At 31.6% G+C, this 27183-nt stretch overlaps 1 protein-coding gene across 1 annotated transcript; it reads right to left on the bottom strand.

Annotated features, from left to right (window-relative positions):
- Positions 1 to 3208: 3208 nt before the first annotated feature.
- LOC133881588 (receptor-like serine/threonine-protein kinase SD1-8) lies at positions 3209 to 13526 on the bottom strand. Its single transcript, XM_062320541.1, has 8 exons — positions 13125 to 13526; positions 5473 to 6462; positions 5291 to 5392; positions 4623 to 4789; positions 4287 to 4497; positions 3953 to 4190; positions 3639 to 3786; positions 3209 to 3528 (listed from the first exon to the last, which is right to left on the bottom strand). Exons 1-8 carry the CDS (start codon positions 13453 to 13455, stop codon positions 3220 to 3222), a joined length of 2496 nt encoding a protein of 831 aa, XP_062176525.1. The 5' UTR covers positions 13456 to 13526; the 3' UTR covers positions 3209 to 3219.
- Positions 13527 to 27183: the final 13657 nt, after the last annotated feature.

Here is a 27183-nt window from a genome sequence, read left to right as displayed (position 1 = left end):
ACAAGAAGGATTTAATTGTTAGGATTTAACGAAATTTGTAAAGGCACCGCTTGCTTCAGTTGAGTTTTTCAGGGGATGTGGCAAATTTGTCGACCAAAATGGTATCTTGGAGGAACCAGCTTCAAGCAGGACTAGATTGCCATCTTATGAGAGTTCAAGTCTTGATGAAGATGCCTCAGACAAAGGGTTCTTTCTATTTGCTACCCAAACAACATCTTTGACGTCAAAATCATTATACCATATGCCCAGGTATATTTTTGAAGAAGTACCTGGTCTGAAGAAACCGAGCACAAAATTGCCACCTTAATTCAGATACTATGGTTTTTCTCACTGAAAGAGGCTGACCTGTTGAAAGGGTATCTCCTGCAATGGAGAAGCATGCTCTGTAGTATGACAGGACAAGAAGCAGAACAAAGAAGAGCCATGGCTTACTCGTATAGGTAACCATCTCTCTCTAACCGGCAGCGCTGCAGATAGCCAGAGGAATAATGATGCTAGATATGAATGAGAGCAAGAAAAGCTGGACTTTTCTTATCAGAAAGCTTGCTCCCAGCTTGTTGCCTTGGCTAATGGTCGATAATCCTTCTCGGAAACTTATCTAATTAAGCACAGTGCTGATTGATGCTGATTAAAGTCGAACACTCTCTTTCCCCTTACCCCTGTCGAATAGGAAAAAAAGAAACAAAAGTCGAACACTTTCTTTCCTTTGTCTTTGACAGAAAATTATTGGAAGACTTTCATTATGCTAATTAAGATTCCACGAGTGTTTCACGTTGGATAATTACAATCTTATGGGTGAATTTTACCTCAGATTTGTTATAATTTGTATCAGAGTAGACAACATGTTACAAGTTTGAATCACAAGGGCAACTTAATTGTAGGCTGAATTACGATGTCTTCATATATATATTATGTATATGCGTAATATTAAGTCATTGAATATAGATAAATGAATGAAAGTGTCAAAAGAAAATTGACTATCATTAAGTTAGTGTTGATAGAGTGAGCCATTGTGAATGTCGGATTTCGAAATGTATGGTGATGAAATGTTACGATCTCAAGTGTCTCACATTAATTGTTAAGTACAATCTTAATCATATAAGCTCACATTCTTCATTTGCAAGCCAACTTTTAATAATGAATTTTACTTAAAATTTGTGACACCCTAGAGTCGACGCAATTATTATTATTATTATTATTATTAATTTTTTCTAAGCACAAAGGAAAGCATTGTCGTTATATTCCCTAATTTAAACGTGGTTCCTACATTAAAAATAAGGGTTAAATACCTTAGAGGTACCTGAGTTTTACGTATTTTTAAATTTAATACCTCAGTTTCATTTCGTATCACAGGTAGTACCTGAATTTGGAAGAAAAAATCATTGTACTATTTCTCGTCCAAATTTCAACTTCTCGCCACGTGTCAACCGCTGAGGTTGACACGTGGCACCACATAAAAAAAAATTAAAAATTAAAAATAAAAAAAATAAAAAAAATGATTAAAATTTAAAAAAAAAAAAAGAAAAAAGAAAAGAAAAAAAGAAAAAAAAAAAAGAGGGGTGGCTCCCTTGGCCCAGACCGCTATGGGGTGGTTCGGCCACCCCACAGTTGAAAAAAAAAAAAAATTTGGAAGGGTTTTGGCCCTAGGGGGTGGCCGAACCACCCCCTAGGGCCACGGGGGTGGTTCGGCCACCCCACAGTTGAAAAAAAAAAAAAAAAAAAATTTGAAGGGTTTTGGCCCTAGGGGGTGGTTCGGCCACCCCAGACCGGCCAAGGGGGTGGCTGGGCCATCTCCTTGGCCAAAATGGGGGTGGCCGGCCACCCCCATGGTGGCCAAGGGGGGTGGCTCAGCCACCCCTCTTTTTTTTTTTTTTTTTTTTTTTTTTTTTAATTTTAATCATTTTTTTAATTTTTTAATTTTTATTTTTTAATTTTTTTTATGTGGTGCCACGTGTCAATCTCAGCGGTTGACACGTGGCGAGAAATTGAAATTTGGACGAGAAATAGCACAATGATTTTTTCTTCCAAATTCAGGTACTACCTGTGATACGAAATGAAACTGAGGTACTAAATTTAAAAACACGTAAAACTCAGGTACCTCTAGGGTATTTAACCCTAAAAATAATAATAATAAAATTCCCAAAATATTGACTAATTTGACTGCATCGGGTTTTCTACTATCTCATATTTGGGGTTGGGGCTCACTTTTTTAGTAACTATATCAACAAAGCAATTACAACAAATAAAAATATAGAGTTGGGCAACCCAACAAAGAGTCTCAAATTAACCTCATAAGTGGTGGTAAACAAAAATTAAAAGGAAATACATCAAATAAATGATTCGACCCTATATATTCTTAGTACGAAGACTAAAAAAAGTGGTTGCAAATTAAGGCGGTTTGATAAGGCGCACCATGAATCATGCAGCCTAGAGGCGCAAGAAGGGACATAAACCTCAAAAGGTCTAATAACCCAATATGTAGCCCAATAAAAAAACAATTGCAGTAGCATACCCAAAGATAAACACAACAACAAAGAAGACACCGATGAGGGTCAAAATGAAGCCTATGGTAGAGGTAATTTTAACAGCATGAATTAAGAAAACTAGGAAAAGCAAAAAAAAAAAATAAGGAACAAAACACTGATTGCTGACGTGGCGGCAGACATGCAGTTTTAATTACAATTAATGTTAGTTACAATGTTATGTATATCGCATAATTTGAAGATATGGTTCAAAATATTCAAGAACATGTAGTTTTAGTTACAATGTTAGGTTCACAAATATAGTTTTGATGTATAGTTCAAATTACTTAGCTCGTAGTCTGAGTCTAAAATATTGGGTACGTAGATGTGTGCTTGAATTAATTGTTAAAAACCTGCTTTTTACATGAATAAACATGAAGAGGAACAAGCCAAAGATTTGGGATTTCACCCATTTTTGGTCTCCAATTAGTTTACTGACGAGGGAAGGGAAGGATATTGGTTAGTGATAATCTTTTAAAGACATATTATAGGCTAGTGTTAACTAATGTGGGTACGTAGTACATGGAAGAAAAACATATTATACTTAGATATAGGATAGTATTATTGGTAACGAAACTAAAATATGAGTGAACAAAGACAACATTTAGAGACAGTATGTAGCATATCAACGTGCATACAAATCAGACAAAAAGGTTAGTTTTACAAACATTTTTTTTTTCTTTGATATAGGAATCAGTCATCGCGCTTCCATTGTTGAAATAGTTACGCTATTTTTTGAGCCCTTTTCCACACTGTCATTTGTTGAATTTGTGTCAATCACATTCCGGCCTATGGTAAAAGTAGGTTGCTTGGGTGTAGGTAGAGGAGCATGTTCATTGCTAATCATTGAGACTACATCAGGCATGGTAGGTCGATCAGTCGGCCTTTCTTGGACACAAAGAAAGCCAATGTTAATGAATCTCAATAGAACAGAAGTGGAAGAAGGATATCCTATTGTTGGCTCCATCAACTCCAAACTTCGATCATCTATCCACAGCTCCCAAGCCTAGTTTCATTTCAAATTAGACTAAATTTAATTAAAAAAACTAATAGCATTTTAATTTATAAGATTAATATAAAACATAAAGAATTTGGGAGAGTATAGAAACTACATACGTATCTAAGAAGATTGAGCGACTCGCTGTTATAGAAGCCAGTGTTCTTCCTGCCACTCACAATTTCTAGTACCAATACTCCAAAGCTAAACACATCCGACTTTATCGAATACAAACCATCCATAGCATATTCGGGAGACATATAGCCACTGCATTTCAAAATTTAGGAAATGACTATTAGTAGCTTGTTCAGCGAGTTTAGCTGAGAATTGCGAATAGAGTGCTGATAGGAGTAATACAACTTTTACTACAAGTTTCTTACAAACTTGTAGTTTTCTTTGGAGATATTAGGTGTGGAATAGATTGCATACTTACTAAGTTCCGACAATTCGACGTGTATTTGTTGCCGTTTCATTGTCTCCAACTATTCGAGCCATCCCAAAATCTGATATTTTCGGATTCATTTCACTATCCAAAAGAATGTTGCTGGGTTTTAGATCTCTATGTATGATTCGTAACCTTGAATATTGATGAAGATAAAGAATCCCTTGTGCAATTCCTTCAATAATGTGTATGCGTGTCCCCCAATCTAACATGTTTTTCTTTGTTTGATCTGTTTAAATAGTACAACTAAGAAAATTAGTACTTAAGAACCTAGAAACATATTAGAGGAAAATATGTACACATTTATACATAAATATTCACTCACCAAAAAGGTACAAATCCAAACTTTGATTGAGCATGTACTCATATATCAACATCTTTTCATTTCGCTCAATACAACAACCTAAGATTCTGACAAGATTTCTATGTTGGAGTTTTGCAATTAGTATTGTCTCATTTTTGAACTCTTCAATTCCCTGTCCAGATTTTTTCGAAAGCATCTTCACTGCAATTTCTCGCCCTCTGAGTAATTTCCCCTATGAAGGAGAATGATAAGAATTTAAACTTTCACGATTTACAAAGGTTTACCATTAATGTCAATTTTCTCAATAATGTTCAAAGCAGATTAATTCATTAGATAAATGTATTATAATATACGTACCTTGTAAACAGGTTCAAAGCCTCCTTCTCCAAGCTTATTCAAAGTTGAAAATTTATTGGTTGCGGCTGATATACTCTCATAACTGAATAGTGGTAACTCAACATCCTTTGCATGTAGTTCAATATCAAAATCGAATGAGAGTATATTATTGCTCGAGGCCTTCTCTCCTGTTTGATATAGAATGATAAGAATTGGTCACTATACATGGAATTAAATCCAGCGGTTGGTCCAAGATAACCAACTGAGGTGACATCATTAGGTTCACCAAAGTTCAACGTACCACAATGAGCAATGCCAGTATCCAAAAGGTAAGTAAGTTTTTTTAATCATTTCACAAATAAGTACTAATAATATATATAGTAAATCATTCTCATATCAATGAAATGACCAAATAACTGCAAAGCTCCTTCCCAGAGACATGGATAAGTTTGTAGGAGGACCCCACAAACTAGGTCCAGATAGTTTCAAGAGCCTGAAACACTATCGTCACCAACTAATGATACACATAGCTTTTCATTTTCCGGCCATTAGAAAATGATGTTCCCAAGAACTTAGACTTAAATCACGGCGTCATGTTAGTGGATGTGAAATGAGTGTAAAGAGTATCGTTATTTTATTTTTTATTTTTTATAGTGATTTCTATGTACGGTTAGAACGTTTATACTTACCTATGTATTTGAGCTTTCTTTTGGTTGAAAAACAAATGACGAGGCTCAAGATAAGCCCTGTTGCAGGGACCAGCACAGCTACCCATACTTTCCATTTTTTGCCTGATTAAAATGACAAGAATCACTATTAGCTCAACCCTAAACATACTTTTCATTAATTTCACTCATGTGACTCATCCTACCTTTGGTTCTTGGATCTAGATACTCATGAGCAGCAAGTCTGAGATAGATATCTTGCCCAGTCCCGCGTTGCTGTAAGCTGAAAAGAGCTCCTTCCCATATCATACACCCACTCCTATTATAAGCATAAGCAGTGCAAGAACAATTCTCCATGCAAGCCAATTTGCATCTACTAGCATCCACGGCCAAATATGCTTTCGAATAAGCAGGTAATCGCATGTTTGATATTTTCAGGAACCAATCTTTTTTTCCATTAGCATACGTATTATTCTCACATTTTTGCAAAGGGGATTTCCTCACGCAGCCACCTCGCCAATCGTTTAGTCTGGTGTAGTTCATCGAAAATGGTTCGAAACCTTTTAGACACTGACAAGGGGTTGAGTTATCCTCAGGGTACTGTAACACGCCAAACGCACCACACAAAGCAAAGACATTAGATAGATTCTTCGGTGCAATCCAAAATGAACTCCGTTCCGAAGGGCCAGACTGCAGCCACACTTGTCCCCTCCACTGTCCTCTGTAGTCAACCCGATATTTAGAAAGGGCAAAAAGGTAAGGGTGTCGAGGAGAGTAAGTTAAATATCCATCACTTCCATTTTTACTTGGCACAAAAGTGAAGTTGAAGATAGAATCCGATCTGTTCATTTCAGGAACTAAGCTGAAATATTTTCCGTTCCAAACTCCAGTACTATAATAGATTTGAGAGCTGTTCCACTCTAAGAAATACTGATTGCTTCCATTTGGGTCTAACCCCATCGAGAACACACCAGGTGCTGGATCTTCTGAATTTTTCCATGAAATGAGCTTATCGACCCCATGCTTTGCACCAGGCAGCCATGTATCGGTTGGATGGTCGAAACTCTCCCAGAATACAGAAGACCTGGTCGACCTGTTTCTCAAAACAAAATTCCCATCATCACGAAGTACTGCTTCAGTTATATTTGACCCGGGAAATGTCAAATTTGTCGACCAAAATGGGATCTTGGAGGAACCTGTTAGAAATAATCAACATATTATTTAATCTAACATGCGCAGCGGAAAACGAATAAACAGGATTCAGGCTTACCTCTAGCCATGTTTGCTCAAGCGTCTCCACGATCCATCTGAAGAACAAGAAAGATTATTTGAGGGATCTTCTAACCTATGCCTATTGCTTGATGGCTGTACTGATGGTGTACACAGGCACTCTATTTATAGGCTAGGTTAGGGACCCTCAAAATGGTAAATACCGTATTTGTTTCCTTCCATCAAGGAAACAATATCGTTAATTGATTTTAAAATCAATTAACCGATTCCATATTTACGGTAATCTAAATTAATAGAAATAACCATAATACCGATTCCATATTTACGGTAATCTAAATTAATGGAAATATCCATAATGCCGTATATGTTTATTGAAAAAATAATAAACATAGTAAATACCGTAAATGTGATATAAAGGCCACAACCAAAAAGGAATAATATATTACATTCTCCCACTTGGACTTTATAACACATGACCATATGGTATTAGGTTCTTTAGTTTTGGCCAATCTTTTATGGAATCCTCCAACTCAGTTAAGAAATGTTTCACACGAATCATGGCGGTAAAACCATTATAAAATTAGGTCGTCCCTTCCATGTATCACGATGTAAAACACTCCTTACATGAGTACCTTATGGATAATCAAGCTTTATGAATGAACTTCCTATAAGTCATTCGGGTCCAACTTTATTTATCCTCATGGATAAAATAACAAATGTGCACAAAAATCTTTATTACAATAACTTTATGTCTATAGACCAAAAAGAGACAAACCAAGTGAAAATGAATTAATGAGTCTCATATATTCCGCATGACTTTATTCTTTCTTTACTGGTAAACTTTAAGTCATGGGATCCGCAATCATTAATCCAGTACTTATATGCTCAATAGACCCTTTATGTCTCTTAATGTTATCTCTCGTACTGAGATACTTAATGTCGATTTACTTCTGCTTCTACTCTTTATTCTTATAAAAGAAGATTATAGTAGAATTACCGCAGAGTATCTTTATGGTCTAACTGTAAAATCGACAAGATTGAGACTTTCAACAAATGTCTCAACCATCATGCCTGTGTACCAAATTCATAGCACGCTAGACTTTTAGCTTTCTTGGTAGACGTAGCAACTATAGTCTGCAAACTGCATCTCTAGGATCTATCCTTCAATAAAAAGATATATACCTTAGAGTAGACTTTCTACTATCTACACAATCAGCAAACTCAAATCTAAACAACTAACCACCTTCAAATGGAAAGTGTATCCTTAGGTTAAGTTGTTCTTCTTGGTTCCTTGCATATACTGCAAAGCTTTATTTGCAGCACTTTATTGACTCAATATACTTATTGTCAGTCATATGGTTATGTATAATGCAGACGCTTAAAACTTTTCATCTGCCCTTATTCCAATACCTTTTGGGACATTAATCTGTATTTAATTAGTCCCTCTTAATTGCTACTGAAGGTACATAATCCTTCATTCTAAATCTTCCCAAAACTTTTTCAATGTAGGCCTTCCGAGACAATGTTAATATTCTTTATGTCTCTGTGAATCTCTATGCCAAAAGACATAAGAGGTTTCACCCAAATCCTTCATTTCAAAGTTTTGTGAAATGAACCTTATGTAGCAAACCTAAATCACCACTTGCAAAAACAATATCTACATATAGGATTAGAAAGATTACTGTACTCCCACTGACCTTAAGGTATACATACTAATTAACAAGGTTTTCAGTAAACAATAAAACAAATACCTTGTAAAAAGTATATCACCGGTGAGAGATCTATCACAGCCCATAAATAGAATTCTTTAATTTGCAAGTATTCTGACTGTTATTTTATAAAACGTTTAGGTTGTGTCATGTAAACCTCATCTTTAAGATCCTCATTCATAAATGTTGTTTTCGCATCAATTTGATGCAGCTCTAGATCAAAATGAGCTACTAATGCTATGATTATCTTGATGAACCATTCTTAGACACTGGAGAGAATGTTTCACGATAATCAATGCCTTCCTTATGAGTAAAACCATTGGCTACGAGTCTAGCTCGACCCTTCAGCCATGGACTTAACTCTCACTTCATGGCACTGAATCTCAATGTGGAGTTTTCTCCACTCATAGCATGTGAAAACAAATTTGGATCATCTTTATGTCCAATGTCAACATCAGACTCTGGGAGATATACAACATGATCACTAAGAATTGTTGATCTCCTTATTCTATAGGATTTTCTTAATTCTACTTCCTCTGCATTTTGCAATGGGAGAATAGACTTTTGAACCTATTCTGTATGAGTTGGTTGTTCTAGAAATGATTGTGGCTCAGGATAATCAATCTGATTTTTCCTGAATACAATCAATCATCCTCTATGAGGAGGAGACTTGGCCAACTCTAGTGCTTCCTCAAATTCCAATTTATGTGAATGAGCACTCCCACTAGGTTCTGCATCCTCTAGAAATTTTACAATCAACAACTCTAAGATTATACGAAGGATAATAAAATATTAAAACCCTTTAAAGTTTACTAGATAGCTTATAAAAGATCCGTTGGTTGTCATTGAATCTAATTTCCTTAGGCGAGGATTATAAATCTCCTCTTTAGTAAGGCAACCCTATATGTGTAAATAATTTAAACTTGGCTTCCATCTTTTTCATACTTTTAAAAAAAAGTGTCTTAAGAATAACCTTAGATGGAATCCTGTTTAACATATACACAACGGTTTTCAAAGCTTTACTCTATAAGGGTGATAGCAGATTAGTATTACTAATCATTTCCTTTTGTGTGTACCTACCTTAATACTCTATGCCTATATTAGATCTTATGATCTTCATATTGTTTCTCTTCTTCTTCCTTATAGGTATTGAAAGCATTCAATACCCCAGCTTTAATATTTAGAAGATAGAGATACATAAACTTTATATGGTCATCACTAAAAGAGATAAAAAATATCTCTGACCATTTAGGCAATGAGTATGAAAATGTCAACACCTTTTAATGTACATGATCTCAAGAATCTCAAAATGCTCTCTTTGGCACCTCTAGTGGTCTTGTTGGTATGCTTTCCCTTATGCAATCCACACAAGTACCAAAGTCAGTAAATCACCGACTTTTATTTTCTGTATGGAGATATATTTCAATCTCCAAAGCCATAACAAGAGCATTTTTAAATTCTTAAAGACTCTACTTTACGTCAACATCACTATGCAGAAATAAACAAATAATTTTGTTTAAAAATTGGGACGTAGGTCAATTTTAAATAGACTTTAAATAAACCCCAACCAATATTCCACCAAAGATAAGAAAAACTTCAAGTTTAAAATAAAATTGAAATTTTTAACAAGCCAAACTAAAAAATAAATTTCTAAAAATTATGGAATATAAATCATTTTTGAGGTCAAAAATTATGACTGAATTTTAAAATTAACCTATAGATCCCAACAACCTCAAGTTATAAACACGTGTTATTTAAAAAGGACTCTGCATTTGTGTTGACAACGTGGATTGTTAAACCATAATCAATCCACAACATATTTGAATGAGTCACTAAAAGAGATTCACGACATACTAGATGTATGAGATTATCTTTATTTTAAATCATTTCTTATACTTCATGCAATCTTTCTATATATGCCCTTAATTTTCCTTATTTCATGAGAAATAGGTATCTTGATTGCCATAATACTTTATTGGCACCTTATTCTCATGCTTTAAGTGTTGGACATGATTGCATTTATTGGTCCTTCCTTTGACATGAATAATCATGTGAACACTTTATAAATTCTCTCATATCCTTGAACACACATGGTTAGAAGTTTATTTACTAACCATTTATCCTTACGTGTGTTACAAGATAAAATTCTACACTTAGAAGAGAGAATTCAAAAAATTGAAATAGACCAACAATGACTCAAAAATCTCAATCTTTAGGGACTTAAGCTAATCTATAATATCCTTCATTCCCATAATGGGATTATAAACACTTCAGAAACTGTAAAAGGTTTGTCTTTAAAGCTTTTTCTATTAGGGTGCTGGCCAAGTTTTGTTTGAACTTACTAAATGTTCATAAACAACCTTTATAAAACTTTGGCTCTAAAACATTCAGGAATAAATCCCTGATGACTTTAGTGACATGAGATTTCATGAACATCTAACTTAAGTGATTAAATCACTCCCACCGTTCATGCTTAATAATCTCACGTGACGTACTTAATTCCGCAGGAGTAGGTGGTTTGTCCACACGGAGTACCAAAATTTTTAACACCCCAAATGAAAAAGCATATCAATCATTTTTCCAGTCAGAAAAATATTATCATAATGTATTGGAATATAAAACCACCAAAAGGTAGAGTAACAGGAATAGCTGCAATAACCCAAAATTAAAATAAATACTTTAATGCTATGAAGTAACTTTATTTTAAATTAGCCAATGCCAATTTAAATAGTAAATTTCAACCTACCTTTGGGCAAAGGTTGCATCACGCATGAAATTTACTCTTTATTGATAAGACTAATAAATTTAAATATTAATAAATAAAATTCTTCGTACCTTTGGGCAACCGAAAGAAATTTTACTTTTAATACTAAATTTGTTATCTCATTCTAATTAAGTCATAAAAATAAAAACTTCCCTTTGGGGATAGGTAATTAAATTTATGAGTTAATTACAATACGATGTTAATTTTTCTATATGAAGTTCATGTGTACGATCCTTATGCAATTATTACAAAATTAGGATGCTTTGGCTCTCCCAAAATCATAATAATCACGCTGTAATTCATGAACATCTAATATATCTTTATGAGGTTCATGCGTGTAATCCTGATGTAATTATCATACAAAAATTGGATGCTTTGGCTCTCCCATAATTATTATGATAATTACGTGTGTGTAATCTTGATGCAATTGTCATTCAAAATTGGGATGCTGTGGCTCTCCCAAAATTATCATGATAATTGCTACTTCATTAACATCTAACAACTTTATAGATGCCCCCTTAATGGCCTTAGGAATATAACAAACCAATACTTAAATGGGGTAAACAGCATTTTCCAAGGTGCAAGCAGATGAGCTCCCAGGAAAGTGAGGGGGGTCACACCGGACACACTTAAATCCCAAGACTTTCCTTGCCAGAACTTTCCCCGACATTGCATTCTTAGATATTACTGTAAACACACCAGTATATATGGTATTGTTAATTATTCTTAGGTCTAGGCTTCAAACAATTTATATTTAAACAATATAAATTTAAAATATATATTCCTCAATTCATGTATTAAATAAACAATAATTTTAATACACAATACTGTAAATAATAAAGGGAATAAAACTTTAATATGAGGACATAATAAAACACATGGCCTAATGGTTTAGTAAGTGGCCAAGGCCCTTTACACCTGGTGAACCCAGGTTCTAAACACCATAAGGCCTAAATTCCCCTTTTAAAAAGAACTTGATGGGTTACTGAAAAGGGTTGCTGTATTGGGCTGACCCAATTGGGTTACCCCATTTAATTTGGGTTGGGTATCTGTATTGGGCTACTATATTGGGTTGGGCTTCTGGGTCACAAGACTCCAAATGGGCTACTGTATTTGGGCAATTGGGTCAACCCACTTAATCGGGTCAGGCCTCTGGGTCCATGTATAGTGCTGGCCCAAACTAGGTCAGCCCACTTAAATGGCCTAAAAACTGCATGGGTTTTAAAAAACCCTACCCAAAAATATATCAAACCCAAAAACTTTAATGGGTCGTAACCCTACCCAGTCACCAACCAACCCGACCCGTAATGTTCCAGATGGGTTGAAAACCCTAAAAATGGAACCCTAGCCGCCACCCCTTTATGAAAATACCCATATCAAAATTACAACAACTCAAAATTAGGCAGTATATCATAATACACAGAATAGTGATAAAACAAAAAATAGTTTTATCAAATTTATGGGTTTTCACAAACAGTACGTGAACAACAAATATTCACAAAATAATCGCTAATGCGTTTCTATCATGTCACAAAAGACGAAATATTGCTCAAACAATATTGACAAACAGAAGTGAACAATACCAAATAGAATATACTTGATTCAATATTGATAACACATAGTAAAATTATATGCTAAGCAAAATAGCATAGAGGCTGGCTCTGATACCACATGTTAGAAATAATCAACATATTATTTAATCTAACATGCGCAGCGGAAAACGAATAAACAGGATTCAGGCTTACCTCTAGCCATGTTTGCTCAAGCGTCTCCACGATCCATCTGAAGAACAAGAAAGATTATTTGAGGGATCTTCTAACCTATGCCTATTGCTTGATGGCTGTACTGATGGTGTACACAGGCACTCTATTTATAGGCTAGGTTAGGGACCCTCAAAATGGTAAATACCGTATTTGTTTCCTTCCATCAAGGAAACAATATCGTTAATTGATTTTAAAATCAATTAACCGATTCCATATTTACGGTAATCTAAATTAATAGAAATAACCATAATACCGATTCCATATTTACGGTAATCTAAATTAATGGAAATATCCATAATGCCGTATATGTTTATTGAAAAATAATAAACATAGTAAATACCGTAAATGTGATATAAATGCCACAACCAAAAAGGAATAATATATTACAGAACCCTCAAACAGGAGTAGATTGCCATCTTCTGAGAGGTCAAGTCTTGACGAAGATGGGTCAGACAAAGGGTTTTCTCTATTTGCTATCCAAACAGCTTCCTTCGGAGCAAACCATTTATGCCATATGCCCAAGTAGATTTTTCCTGAAGAGCCTGGAGTGAAGAAACCGAGCTCAAAAGTGCCACCTTTAGATAATATGGTCTCGTTCTTTGAAAAAGAAAGAGACTGACCTGCTGAAAGGGTATTACCAGCTATGGAGAAGCATGCTCTGTAACAAGACAGGATTAGAAGCAGAACAAATAAGAGCCATGGCTTAGTCTTCGTGGTACCCATCCCTCTCTAACTTGCAGCTAGAAAAATGGTAGAAGAAGAATGATGCCAGAATATGAATGAGTGAACAATAAAACTTGGACTCCTCTTGTGACAGAGTTGATCACTTCCAGCCTACTCCGGAATATTCCACATTCCTTTCTTTTTCAGCCACCGGCTCAGACAATTAATCAAGCTACGACTTATACGTACACAACGCATTAATGCCTTAATGGAGTTCCACAACAACGGAGGTAAAGCTTTTTATTGAATATTTATTTAAAGTTACTGCATACATATAATGGTATACATTACGCTAATATTGAGACATTTTTTTTAAAAAAATTTATATAATGTAGCTTCATGATCACTGTTAGTTGTATTAATTTTAAATTCTGACTACAAACTATATACTATCCATTTCATTTGCTTCAAAGGATATTGGTCAACCAAACTATGCTGTGTGAATTAAATGAGAATTAATTTGTTGATTAATACATTTAACATCTAACAACGAATAACCACTCTGTCAACTGAATTAAATGAGAATTCATTTTCAGAAGCTTGAATGGGTCTAAGCATAATGGCGCTGATCAAAGTTGAACACCTTGTCTCCTTATCTGAAATGGTTTTTCTTTAATGTTAGATTAAGAATATTGCATTAGAGTGAATTAACTCTCTGCAAATTGTCGAATGATTATCATAGCATTTGGCCACATCCGACTGTTCAAATTTACTCTTTATTTTAGTTAAAAAAAAAAAAAAAAAAAAAAGTTCTTTCAATGTTAAAAACTCACTTTTTTCAAAGCATTTATTTATGGAGACTGGAGCTATTCACTTTTACTATTATATATATATATATATATATATATATATTCAAGTAATTAAAATGTTTTGCCAAAATTTAATTCAACAAAATACGTACCAAGACTAATAAAAGAAAGTGATCGATCATCATGTTAATTTTTTTTTTTTTGATACGAGGTATTCCCTAGGTCCTATAGCTGCAGTGTACCTCGTTAAATTATCTACAAGAAATTCGCTTATTAGCGTCGACCCTTAGTGGACGCTAAAAGTCCAAAAGTCGACGCTAATGAGTATTAGCGTCGACTATTGGACGCTAATAAGTTGACGTTGAAAGACCGACGTAGATGCTCATCTGCCGATCATCAGCGTCGACATAAGGGTCGACGCTAATGATCGTTTATTAGCGTCGACAAATGCCGACGCTAATGTTATTCTCAGTCGATGCTAAAAGTTATACCACATTTATGATAAGTCGATGCTGATGATATATTATTAGTGTCGACATTGTTGTCGACGCTAATAGTATATCATCAACGTCGACACTGTGGACGCTAATAACCTAAAAAAAATTAATTTTTTTTTTTTTTAATACCACATTAGCGTCAACAAGTTGACGCTAATAACCTAAAATAAAATTTTTTTAAAAAATAAATAAATAGCTTATTGGTCGACGCTAATAACCTAAAAAAAAATTAAATTAAATATCTCCTTAGTGCCGACTATGTCGACGCTAATACTCTATAAAATAAAATAAAAAATATTTTTTTAAGAGGCTATTAGCGTCGACATGGTCGACGCTAATACTCTAAAAATTCAAAAAAAATAAAAAATATATATATATATATATATATATTAAGAGGCCATTAGACTTATTTGACCTGTTGCCGAAACAAATAAGTCTCAGCCATTATCTCCATAAAAATAATAGTAACTTAAGTAGTATACTGCCAGACTAGGTGTAATCAAGGGACTTTAATTACACCATAAAACCGGCTAACTTCAAGCCAGCAAACACAACAAAATAAGCAAACATTACAAAAACAGAGCATAAGACAATTAGCACAAAACCAGCAAGAAGAATCAGCCCACCAATCAAAGGGCACAGCCAATACAAGCAGACAACAGGGCCAAGAAATTCTTAGCATCTTTGAACTTCCCTTTTGCTATATTTGCAATTCTCAGCAAAAATACCATTTTCTGCGTTGACAAGTTCTAAAAGATGAATACAAGTGAAAAACAACCAATTCATAGCTTTAACACACATAAATCGAATGAGCTACTAAACTATATAATATATGTTCTCAAGCAATGATACCAAAAGCTAAACCAACAATGAAATAAGGATATTCCCTTGGATAACAGGTAGTAAGTAGGGATCAAGCTGCAGAAAGGTAACCATATAAATGTTTCAGTAGAGTTAGTAAACTACGCATGTAAAGCTACCAAGAAAATTAAGCATGTATCATTGACAACAAATTTGGCTTCAACCTGACCTTGTTATCTATAAGAACTTCCAACATATAGTTGTTCCAGAGAAATCTAGGTTCTGCCTGTGGCAAAACAATTGGTAACATTAGCAAAACAAGTGGCAAATCCAGTGCAATCAATTATTAGAACATGAAATACACACACATATATTTCATACAGATATACATTTAATTTAATTTTTTTTTTTTTTTTTTGGGGGGGGGGGGGGGGATGTTGGTGTTTGGGAATACAATCTTTGTACACTTTAAAATATGAACAATAATATGTCATTTATCCTCCCACCTATGCAATACGGCTCAAAAGCTAAAACCCATATAAAACCAAATATCAGCATCATTCATAGTCAATGAACTGTAAACAACTACCGAGAAATAAACTGAAAAGGGGCATAGCTCTTATACAAGCAACTGAATAGTGAATAGTGCGCATATAGTAAGTCAAGGTTCTACATCGTAAAACATAAAAGAATAAATTTTGAGTGTTTGAAATATAATAGGTATCACACAAAGATTCCTACTAATTTTATACTAATGCTTTGATATATAGATTAAACTATGTATTCTTCTTGATTTTTTTTTTTCTTTATACTTTTCATTTTAAACCATGTATACCTATGTGAACAAAGATTTAAACATGTTTTAATGTATATGGATTAAAGTAAGATAAGGACTTATGTTTTCCGGAATTTTATTTTTTTTGTTTGTGATTAACTCCATTTTTAGCCATTTTTTAAAAGTGTTTTTATGCTTGTGAAAGCAAAACAAGGCAACAATTTATTTGATTGTTGTGCATAAAAAGAATATAAATACATTTGAAACACCAAAGAAATATTAAGCATTGAACATGATATGAGGATTTTTTTGATTGTGTTAAATGTTTAATGAAAGATTTTGTTTTATTTTGTATTCGTAAAAAATATTTTGTTTAGTTTGTTCAGTATTTTTTTAAAATGTTTATAATTACTTGAGTTTTATTTGTATTTAAATATAATAGGTATCACACTAACAATATCATAGATTCCTGCTAATTTTTTTTATTAATGCTTTGATAATTAGATTAAACCATGTTTTCTTCTTGCTATTTTTTTATTTTTTATTATTTCTATACTTCTTTTTCGTTATAAGCTCTTCATATGGGCACAAAGATTTTAACATATTTTAATTTATATGGATTAAACTAAAATTAAGTGTCTTATTTTTTATTTCATTTGAATGTTTTATGGAATATTTTTGTTTTTCGTTTGTATGATTCACTCAATTTTTAGCCATTTTGTTTAGTTTGTTATGTATTTTTTTTTTTTTTTTAGAATGTTCAGAATTATATGAGTTTTATTTATATAGAAATGTAATATGTACCACACCAATAATATTAGAGACTCTTGCTAAATTTTTTTTTTTTTTTTTTATTAATGCTTTGATAATCATAATCTACAGGTTTTCTTCTTGCTCTTTTTTTTTTTTTTTTTTTTTTTTTATTTATACTTATTTTTATTTTAAACTACTGATATGGAAACAAAGATTTTAATATGTTTTAATTTATGTGGATTAAAATAAAATTAAGAGTCATATTTTCTAATATATTTGAACGTGATGTTAAAGGATTTATTTGATTGCATTAAATGTTGAGTGAAAAATTTTGTTTTACTTTGTAGGATTTGGCTTAAGTACTGTAAAAAAATTACAGCACCATCTTGATCATTGAAAAAACTACAGCACCTATGCTATAATATTTGGAGTTTAGATTTTCTTTTTGCTATATATATATATTTCTTTTCATTATAAACTACACCTATGTGAACAAATATTTTAAAAAGTTTTACCTTTTTTGGGTTAAAATAAAATTAAGGGTCTTAACCTTTATTGTCTTTTTATTAAAATATGTGTGATATTTTTTTTTTTTACAAGCATTTTTTAACCTATAATAAAAAGTACAATAAAGATGTATTTAAATACTAAAACTAAATTATAATGAAAAATCCCGCGAATAGCGCGGGTTATGAGTTATAGTGCATTATAATCGATGAAATGTTTGATCAAACATTGAATTGTGTAACAATCTATCAATCATTTGATCATTTTATAGTCGATCGAGCTAATACAATATGATACTACAAAATCCTTGGAGTTCAATCAATTGAACTAATGCACTATGATCGATAAATTGTTCGATTGAACCTTATATCATCTCAAGCTCTATCAATCATTTGATCATCTTACGATCGATCAGACTAATACAATAGGATAATACAAAATCCTTAGAGTTCGATTGATTAAACTAATGCACTGTGATCGATAAAACATTTAATCGAACCTTCAATCGTATCAATTAATTCACATGTCTATAAAAGTGTACTTTGAGAAGCCATTGATTAGTCAATGACTTGGGTAATTTGAGTATTGAGCACCTCTATTTATGGATTAACATGAAAATCATTAATTTTTTTGTAGAGTTTTTATTTTTTTACCTCCCCTTCCTTATTTTTATATTTTATTTTTTTGTATATATGTGTACATATTTCTTATTTTCCTCATTTTTATGTTTTTTTTTTATGAGACATATGCCCATGTGGCCGGTTTTGATTGGTTTGACATGAAGTTTCGTTTATGATACAAAATAAAAGCTAGTTATAAAAAAATAAAGTCGTTAAAACCAAAAGATTGAAATGGCATTTAACCCAAAAATTTAAAAAATAGAAAAACTTTACTAATAATATAAAAAGAAGTATTTTTTTTCTATAGGTTTCAAATTTACTTATTATTATTATTTTTTTTTAAAAACAATTATTAGGTTTATATGATTTTTTATTATTATTATACAGAATCATTAGCGTCGACCTAAAGTGGACGCTAATGCTTTTCAACATTTTAAAAAAATAAATTAATTATTTATACAGAATCATTAGCATCGACCCTAGAGTCAACGATAATGACCTATTATCAGCGTCGACAGATATAAGTCGACGCTAATAATAGGCTATTAGCGTCTACATTTAGTGTCGACGCTGATAATTATTTATTAGCGTCGACGAAAGTGGACGCTAATACTAAAATGTTGTTGCTATTTCTCAACCCGCGCGAGGTAAAATTTCCGGCTAGGTTATTAGCAACGACAAATTTCGTCAACACCAAAGTTGACGCTAATAATGTGTTTTTTTGGACAATTAGCATCGACTAACTTGTCGATGCTAATAGTGTTAATAGTCGAAGCTAATAGTCGATTATCAGCGTCGACTGCCAAAGTCGACGCTAATAGTCGACTATCAGCGTCAACTTTTTGTCGAAGCTGATAATGTCACCCCTAATGGGCAAATTTCTTGTAGGAATTCATTGAACGACTAGCCCACCGAGGTGGTAGTCGAACCTTCCGAGCGCATTTACTACCTGTCAAGACCTAAAGACTAATCCCCGGCTCAATGTTAAATTGGATTCTGTTTTACATTGATAATTATATTAAACTCTTTTTTTTTTTTTTTTTAAATATAGAGTGCGGGGAGTGCGCATATGTTAATGGTTTCTGATTCTCCCGCTTTCGTTGCATGCATTATAGTAACCAGAAGACATGCACGAAAATTAAGTGCATAAGATTTAAAACCTTCGTCGCTTTTCGGTTGTTTGCTTCAAAATCAGACATTGCTTATGTTTGTCCGCACATTTAGTAAATAATTTACAAGTTATTAAGCTAAATAATCGTATTCACTATTTTTTATTTATTTATTTTTTAATGTTGTTTTAACATTAGTTAGTAAACAGTGCTCCCCAAATGAGGAGAGCATTGTTTAGGATCTCCAAATTTTGAAAAAACTTCAATTACCGCTCATGGTATTTTATCACTTTTGCAATCATACTTTTAAACTTTAAAAATTGTCAATGTAGTATATCAATCTTTCAATTTTTTTTTTTCAATTTTAATCATCTGATAGAATTTTCTGTTAAATCCTAATTGAAGGGTGTTAAAATTTCAAAAATACATGTCGTTTTTTTTAGGGAAAAAAAAAATTGCAAGGATTTAATTGTTGGTAAGGATTTAACGAAATTTTTAAAAATACCTATATCTGAATCTTTCAAATATATATATATATATATTTTAATTTTAAAAAATTGATATTTTGAAAATTTTGACATGATTTAATATTGAAAAATCCTAATGGATGGGTGGAATTAAAAAAAATTGAAAGATAGACACACTAAATTAACACTTTTTAAATTTTAAGGATATAACTACAAAAGTAATGAAAGATCTAAATTATTAACTACAAAAGTAATGAAAGATCCACTGGTGGCTGGTCCTACCACATTACCACTCGACGAAGAAGTTATCTTATTTTAAACAATGCACCTACCAAGCAAACAGGAAAAAAATAAAAAATAAAAAAAATTTAAAGTTTTTAATTTTTAACATATTAATATTTTTTTTTATTCAGAATGACACGTGTGCGTTTTTATTGGACTGACATGGCAAATTACAGATTTTTGTTCAATTTGTGGACAAAAAACGACTTAAAGAAGTAATTTATAATTTGTAATTTTTACCTACCATAAAAACTTTACAATTTTATTTTTTATACCACAAAAAATAATTTATAATTTAAACCAATCACGTGAAGGCAGTACTACAATTTCTCTGTAACAAAAATACAAACTAATAAAAAGTCCAATAATGATTAAGCTTTCAATCACGCAACGCAACGACAAGATCATGGGTTGGTGTACTCTGTAGCTCGTGCCTTGTGTCTTGTGCCCCGCATCAAATTGGTTCTACAACATACATTTTCTTTCATTTATTTTTGTATATCTGAAATTGTTCAAACCTACTTTGAATTGAAGAAATAGCTTGATCTACTATATATAAGAAATAATTAATTCTAAAAGATTCTTCAGCAAATTGTATTGTCTCGTCATTGACAATCTCATCAAACTGTTTCTTTCTTCGAATTATACGTTTTTCATGAAATACATGTTCTATTTCCATTTTAGTTGCAATCTCTTTAGATGAAATCATAGCAGATGTAAATTCATTTTCTCTATAATTTTTAAAATAAGAAATAAGACATTTTAATTGATCTATAGCAACATCAATATGCATGTCTTTTGATTGTAAATTTTTATTAACAGTATTAACGGTAAATAATATATCATATCAAATAGTCATGCTTTATAAGAATTCAAAACTTTTAATCTCATAGGTTGCTAAACAATTAGCTTCACTTTTTGTTTTAGGATTTTCACTTTGTGTTTGCTAATTGCAACAAAGCATCTCTAATTTGTAGGGTTTGAAATTTTATGGCTTTAATGCTTTCAATCCGACTTTCCCAACGTGTTTGTGAGAGAGGCTTAAAAGTTAAACCCGACACATTATCTTGTAAAATTTTACATCGTTCTGTAGATGAAGAAAACAAAGAATATATACGTTGTACAATTCCAAAAAAAGTTATAGCTTTAGCACAAAAATTTGCCATATCACTTATTAAAGGTTAAGACTATAACAACCACATGGTGTGTAAAACGCTTTAGAATTAATAACAAGAAGTCCTTTTTGTACCCCTTGCTCTTTTTCTTCCATGTTAGACCCATTATCGTATCCTTGTCCTTGTATATCATTAATATTCAGTTCAAGATTTTTAATTACGTCTATAATTTCATTAAAAAGACATTTTCCAGTAGTATCATCCACTTTTATAAATTCTATAAAATGTTCATCTATTTTGATTGTATTTGTTGAAATATCAACACATCTTAGTATGAGAGACATTTGTTCCTGATGACTTGCATCAGGGGTACAATCAAGCATAATTGAAAAATATTTTGTATCTTTAATTTTTTTAATAATATTATTTTTAATTTCAGTTGCTAACAAATGTATCAATTCATTTTGGATCTTATGTCCAAGATAATGATTATGAATTTCACCATCTTTAATACGCTGAATATGTTCTTGCATTATTGGATCAAATTCTGCTATCATTTCAATTAGATTTTAAAAATTTCCATTATTTTCTTGGTAAATCTTTTCATTATTACCTCTAAATGCCAAATTATTTTTACCAAGATTCTTTACTACAGCAATAATTCTCAATAATACTTTTTTCCAATGATCTTTCTCTTTGTTAATTTGTTCTTTGACGTTTTTATCAATTGTTTTATTTTTTGACAATCACATTTCTAAATCAACCCAAGCATTCATGTTAGTAATATGTTCATTGGTTGTTTCATGACTTTTAAGCTTAGCACTAAGACTTTTTCAGTCATTAGTTCCTTTATCAGCTAGTTGATTTATACTAGATTTTGAATTAAACAACTTGCAACAAAAACAAAATATTCTATCTAGATCTTTTGAATAGACTAGCCATTTTCTATCATGCTTCTCCCCATTTGATAATTTTTGTATATAAAATGTACTAGAAAAATGTCTAGAGTTTTGATATTTGGGAAAAATTTATATTGTTGTCTCTTATTGGACTATTTTCTACTAATAAATCTCTTAATTTTACATCAATATTTTTTCATTGACTTGGGTCATAAATATTTGTAACAATAGAATTAGATATATTATCAATATTTTTATTTTCTTCTAAATTTTCCTGAACTTCTTCATCAAGAGACAAGAGTTGTTATATTACATAATTGAACGTCACTATCATTATTTTTAATGTCATCTTTTTGTTGTATTATTTGATTATCTTCTAACTCTTTTTCATGAATTTCTTGTTCATTTATGTACTTTTCAACTAAATTATCATTTATATTTTGTTTATTGCTAATAACAAATTTATTTAAAGATCCTTTTTGAGATTCAATTAATTTTTCTACTTTCTTTCTTCTTCTTATTCTCTTCTTCTTCTTCTCCTTCTTCTTTTTATTTTTTATTTTTTATTTTTAATTTTTTTAATTTTTAGTTTTAGTTTTTCATATCCAGAAGCATATTTTCTAGTAGACATCTATAACTAGAAGTAATTACAAATTAAATAAACATGATTTATGTACAAAAAAATTATATATATTATGACTATAATAAAATAAATTAAAAAATAGAACAATAAAACATGATTTGTCAAAGATTGAATTCTCTTTAATCTTTATGGTACGATTATCTTAACACTTTTAACCTGCACAAAGAAAGGCAAATTCGTCATTAGTGTAAAAATATTTCCTAAAATCAAATAAAAAAATTAATGCAATTGATTGATTGGTTTTTTTGGTAACTAACCCCCTTTTTTTTTTTTTTTTAATGACCGAGTAGATATGGAATGATTTTAAGGACTTGAATAGTAAGTTAGAGTAATGATTTATTGTCACATTTTTATACAACTTTTCACCACCTTACTTATGTAGCAAGGTGGTCCCCAATCTTATTTTATTTTTAAAACTCAAAAAGTAGTAGGAGATCACCTTGCCACATAAGAAAGGTGATGAAAAGTTGTATAAAAAGATGACAATGAATCGTTACTCAGTAAGTTATAGGGAAGAGTAATGATTTATTACCACCTAAATATACAACTTTTCACCACCTTGCCTATGTGGCAAGGTGGTCCCTCACCTTAATTTATTTTTAAAAAATAAAAAAACTCAAAAAGTAGTGGGGGACCACCTTACCACATAGGCAAGGTAGTGAAAAGTTGGTGAAAATTTGTATTTTTGGGTATCATTGAATCATTACTCTATTGGGAAAGAATGAGAATGAAGAAGAAGAGAGAAATTCAAATTCGAATAAGATCGACTTGAGTAAGGAACTTGAAATAAAAAAAAGGAAACTTATATAGACTCTAACAAGAACGTTGGATGTAACTTTAAAAAAAAAAAAAAAATGAACGTTGGGCATATAGTGGACTTAATTAATTCTTATTTTTTAATGAGACTTCCCATCTTAAAAAAGACTTTCCATCTTAATTCTTTCACTCTAAGCATTTAATTTTTTTTTTTTTTTTTTTTCGTAATTGAACTTGGGAGTTGGGGCCTTATTAATTTTATATTTCATAATTAGGGCCTTAATAATTTTATTTTTACTAGATTTTGGGGCCTTATTAATTTTATTTTTAGTTTTTTACCATATTTTAGAGCCTTATTAAAGTGTATTGATAACAATTAAAGTCTTCTTTTTTTTTTTTTAATAAAAATAAAATTATTAATATTTTTTATTGAGGGCCTTATGCAACCGCCTAATTCGCCTAAGGCAGGGCTAGCCCCGTTTATATGCTACCCAAACAACTTCCTTCGGAACAAACCATTTATACCATATGCCCAAGTAGATTTTTACCGAAGAGCCTGGAGTGAAGAAACCGAGCTCAAAAGTGCCACCTTGAGATAATATGATCTTGTTCTTTGAAAAAGAAAGAGACTGACCTGCTGAAAGGGTATTACCAGCTATGGAGAAGCATGCTGTGTAACAAGACAGGATTAGAAGCAGAACAAATAAGAGCCATGGCTTAGTCTTCGTGGTTCCCATCCCTCGATCTCTAACTTGCAGCTAGAAAAATGGTAGAAGAAGAATGATGCCAGAAGATGAATGAGTGAACAAGAAAACTTGGACTCTTCTTGCGACAGAGTTCACTTCGAGCCTAATTTAAATAATGTAGCATAATGTACATTGTTAGATGTATTAATTTTAAATTTTGATCATAAAATGTATATTATCCACTTCATTCTTTTCAAAGGATATTTGTCCACCAAACTATTGTTGGAAATATTATTTTAATGGTGCAAAATATTATTATTGATATTAAATTATATTAATCCGAAAAAATAATAATAAATAAATAGAATAAAAGTATAATAAAATTAGAGTAAGGAAAGATCTCACAATGTTATAGAATCACGCAAAAGTCCTTAAAGGTTGATTTGTGCCTCCCGAAGTATATAACTCAGTGTGATCAGATCCCTTGATACACAACCTCCCAAGATTAGACTATAGCGTTTACTTTCGTTAACGACACACTTTCAAGAACGAATAGGCTAATAGAACAACCCTTTGATTTTTCTCTATGAAAATAATCTCATAATCTTTTTGGAGTAATATCATGTAAAAAAAAAAAATAGAAGTATATAAAAGTATCTGTTTTTTTTTCAAATACTCGTGGTGTATCTTATATATACATGATAGATAGCTTAGCAAATCTACTATATTATCCAAAGGCATAGAGAACACTTTATCACCGAATGGTTATATTTCGGGATTTTATGACTAACTATCAAAAATCTTTAAGAAGAAAAAAAATAAACGGTCAAAACAACAAATGCAATAAAATACCATAAGATTTAATAATGTCGAATGGTCAAAACAGTTAAACTAGTTAAAGTTGATTTCTCTTTTTAAATTCTATGACCATTTTTCCATTTGTTAAAGACAATTAAAAACCGGATGAGAACAAGATTTCATTCAAAAAAAAAAAAAAAAATCCTTAATTTGGACATAAAAATATTAATGACCAAACGGTCATAATAGATTTTTTTTTTCATTCTTAAAACTCTTGTAATGAAAAATGGTAATAAATGGTTGATTAAAAAAAAAAAAAAACTAACAACGAATAACCACTCTGTTGACTGAATTAAACGAGAGTTATTTTTCAGAAGCTTGATCAAATTAAAATTGAACTCCTAGCTTGTCACCTTTCTTTTTTATTTTTTATTTTTCATTTTTTTTTTTAGATAACTCCTTATCACCTTGAATGCACCTAAATCAGATCTATTCTGTCAACGGAATTTAATTACCGGTCAACATAATGAATAGTTGTGAAATTAATGTTAGAGTGAATTGTCAACGGAAACTCTCAATACAATCTGCTTGTTTTCGTTGAAATTAATGTTAGATTAAGATTGCATTAGAGTGAATTGACTCTCTGTAAATTGTCGAATCATTATCATAGCATTTGGCCACATCCGACTGTTCAAATTTACTCTTTATTTTGTTTTATTTTTTATTTTTTAAAAAAGAAAATAGTTTTTTCAATTTTAAAAACTCACTTTTTCAAAGCATTTACCTTCGAAGCTATTCATTCTCACTATTATATATATATATATTCAAGTAATTAAGATGTTTTTCCAAAATTTAATTCAACAAAATACCAAGACTAACAAAAGAAAGTGATGATCATGTTAAATAGGATTCTGTTTTACATCGATCATTATATTAAACTTTTTTTGAAATATATAGTATGTGCGGCGAGTGTGCATTTGTTATTATAGTGCTACAAATAATTAAAAGACTCTGACTTAGATAGATAACTATAATTATCTTTATTTAATTAAACTAAAATTACTCTAAAATTAACTAATGCAAGTTATGTCAACATTTTCTACAAATTGTAGAATTTTATGTTCATATCAAAAACTCTGCTTCCCAAATGAGGATAGCATTGTTTAGGATCTCCAAATTTTGAAAAAACTTTAATTACCAGTACCCGATCTTTTATTACTTTTGTAATTATACTTTTAAACTATAAAAATTTTCAATTTAGTGTATCAATCTTTCAATTTTTTTCAATTTCAATAATCTGTTAGAATTTTTCGTTAAATCCTAATGGAGGGGTGCCAAAATTCCTAAAAATATCCGTCCTTTTTTTTAGGAAAAAAATTGTAAGGATTTAACAAGATTTGCAAAAAAAAAAAAAACTAATGCCCGAATCTTTCAAATTATATATATATATATATATATATATATATATATATATATATATATATTTTCTTTTTCTTTTTCTTTTTCTTTTTTTTTTAAAAAAAATAAAAATCACAAGGGTATTTTGGAAATTTTGACAGTATTTAACGAAAAATCCTAACGGATGGGTGAAATTGAAAAAAATTGAAAGATAAATATATTAAATTTACACTATTTTAAATTTTAAAGGTATAATTAAAAAATAATAAAAAGACCAAAGATGTTAAGTAAAGTCTTCTCCCAAATTTTTGACCAACCTCGGCGGCCAGATGTAGAGCTAAAGAGAGACATTGTAGCATTCTGGCTTTCCTAGAATAACTTTTTCAACATCACTAGTGGCTGGTCCTACCACCCGACGAAGAAGTCATCTTATTTTAAGCAATGCATGCACCTACCGAGCAAACAGGAAATGTGACCCTCAATCCTTTGATGTGAACCCTCTATTGACTCAATCCTCTCAAAGGGTTCTTTTGTCTCGGCTTGGGAGGTCCTCGATCATTTGGTCTTGGAGATGTCCTAGTTGGCCTTGGATGACCTTCAATTGGTCTTGCATTAATTTTCTTGCCAAGAGTGTCAAATTGGGTGGGTTCCATGATAGATTGAGACGTAGGTTGAACTACGTAACAGACAACCACTATGATCTTTTGGGTGTTTGATCAATTCAATCCATCCCGTACTTCCCAAAACCAAAATAACTGAAATCAAAAGATAAACAAGTGAGCCATGCTACACATGCACCTCTCATCCCCCCTTCATCCTCCATTTATAATAAAAAAATTGGTTTTAAGGAAAAGGGGAGGACAAAGGGGGGAT

Source organism: Alnus glutinosa, chromosome 11, assembly GCF_958979055.1.
Source record: "Alnus glutinosa chromosome 11, dhAlnGlut1.1, whole genome shotgun sequence".
In the NCBI taxonomy this organism is placed as follows: domain Eukaryota; kingdom Viridiplantae; phylum Streptophyta; class Magnoliopsida; order Fagales; family Betulaceae; genus Alnus; species Alnus glutinosa.
This window is presented reverse-complemented; position numbering and strand designations above follow the sequence as displayed.

Bases quoted from the DNA above. Each gene is read 5' to 3' on its own strand.
- LOC133881588 (XM_062320541.1), bottom strand. From the start codon at position 13,455: ATGGGTACCACGAAGACTAAGCCATGGCTCTTATTTGTTCTGCTTCTA. The intron at 5,393-5,472 runs GTAGGATGAGTC...CATTTTAATCAG, and splicing joins TCTAGATCCAAGAACCAAAG to GCAAAAAATGGAAAGTATGG. The intron at 3,787-3,952 runs GTAAGTATGCAA...TTTGAAATGCAG, and splicing joins CGTCGAATTGTCGGAACTTA to TGGCTATATGTCTCCCGAAT.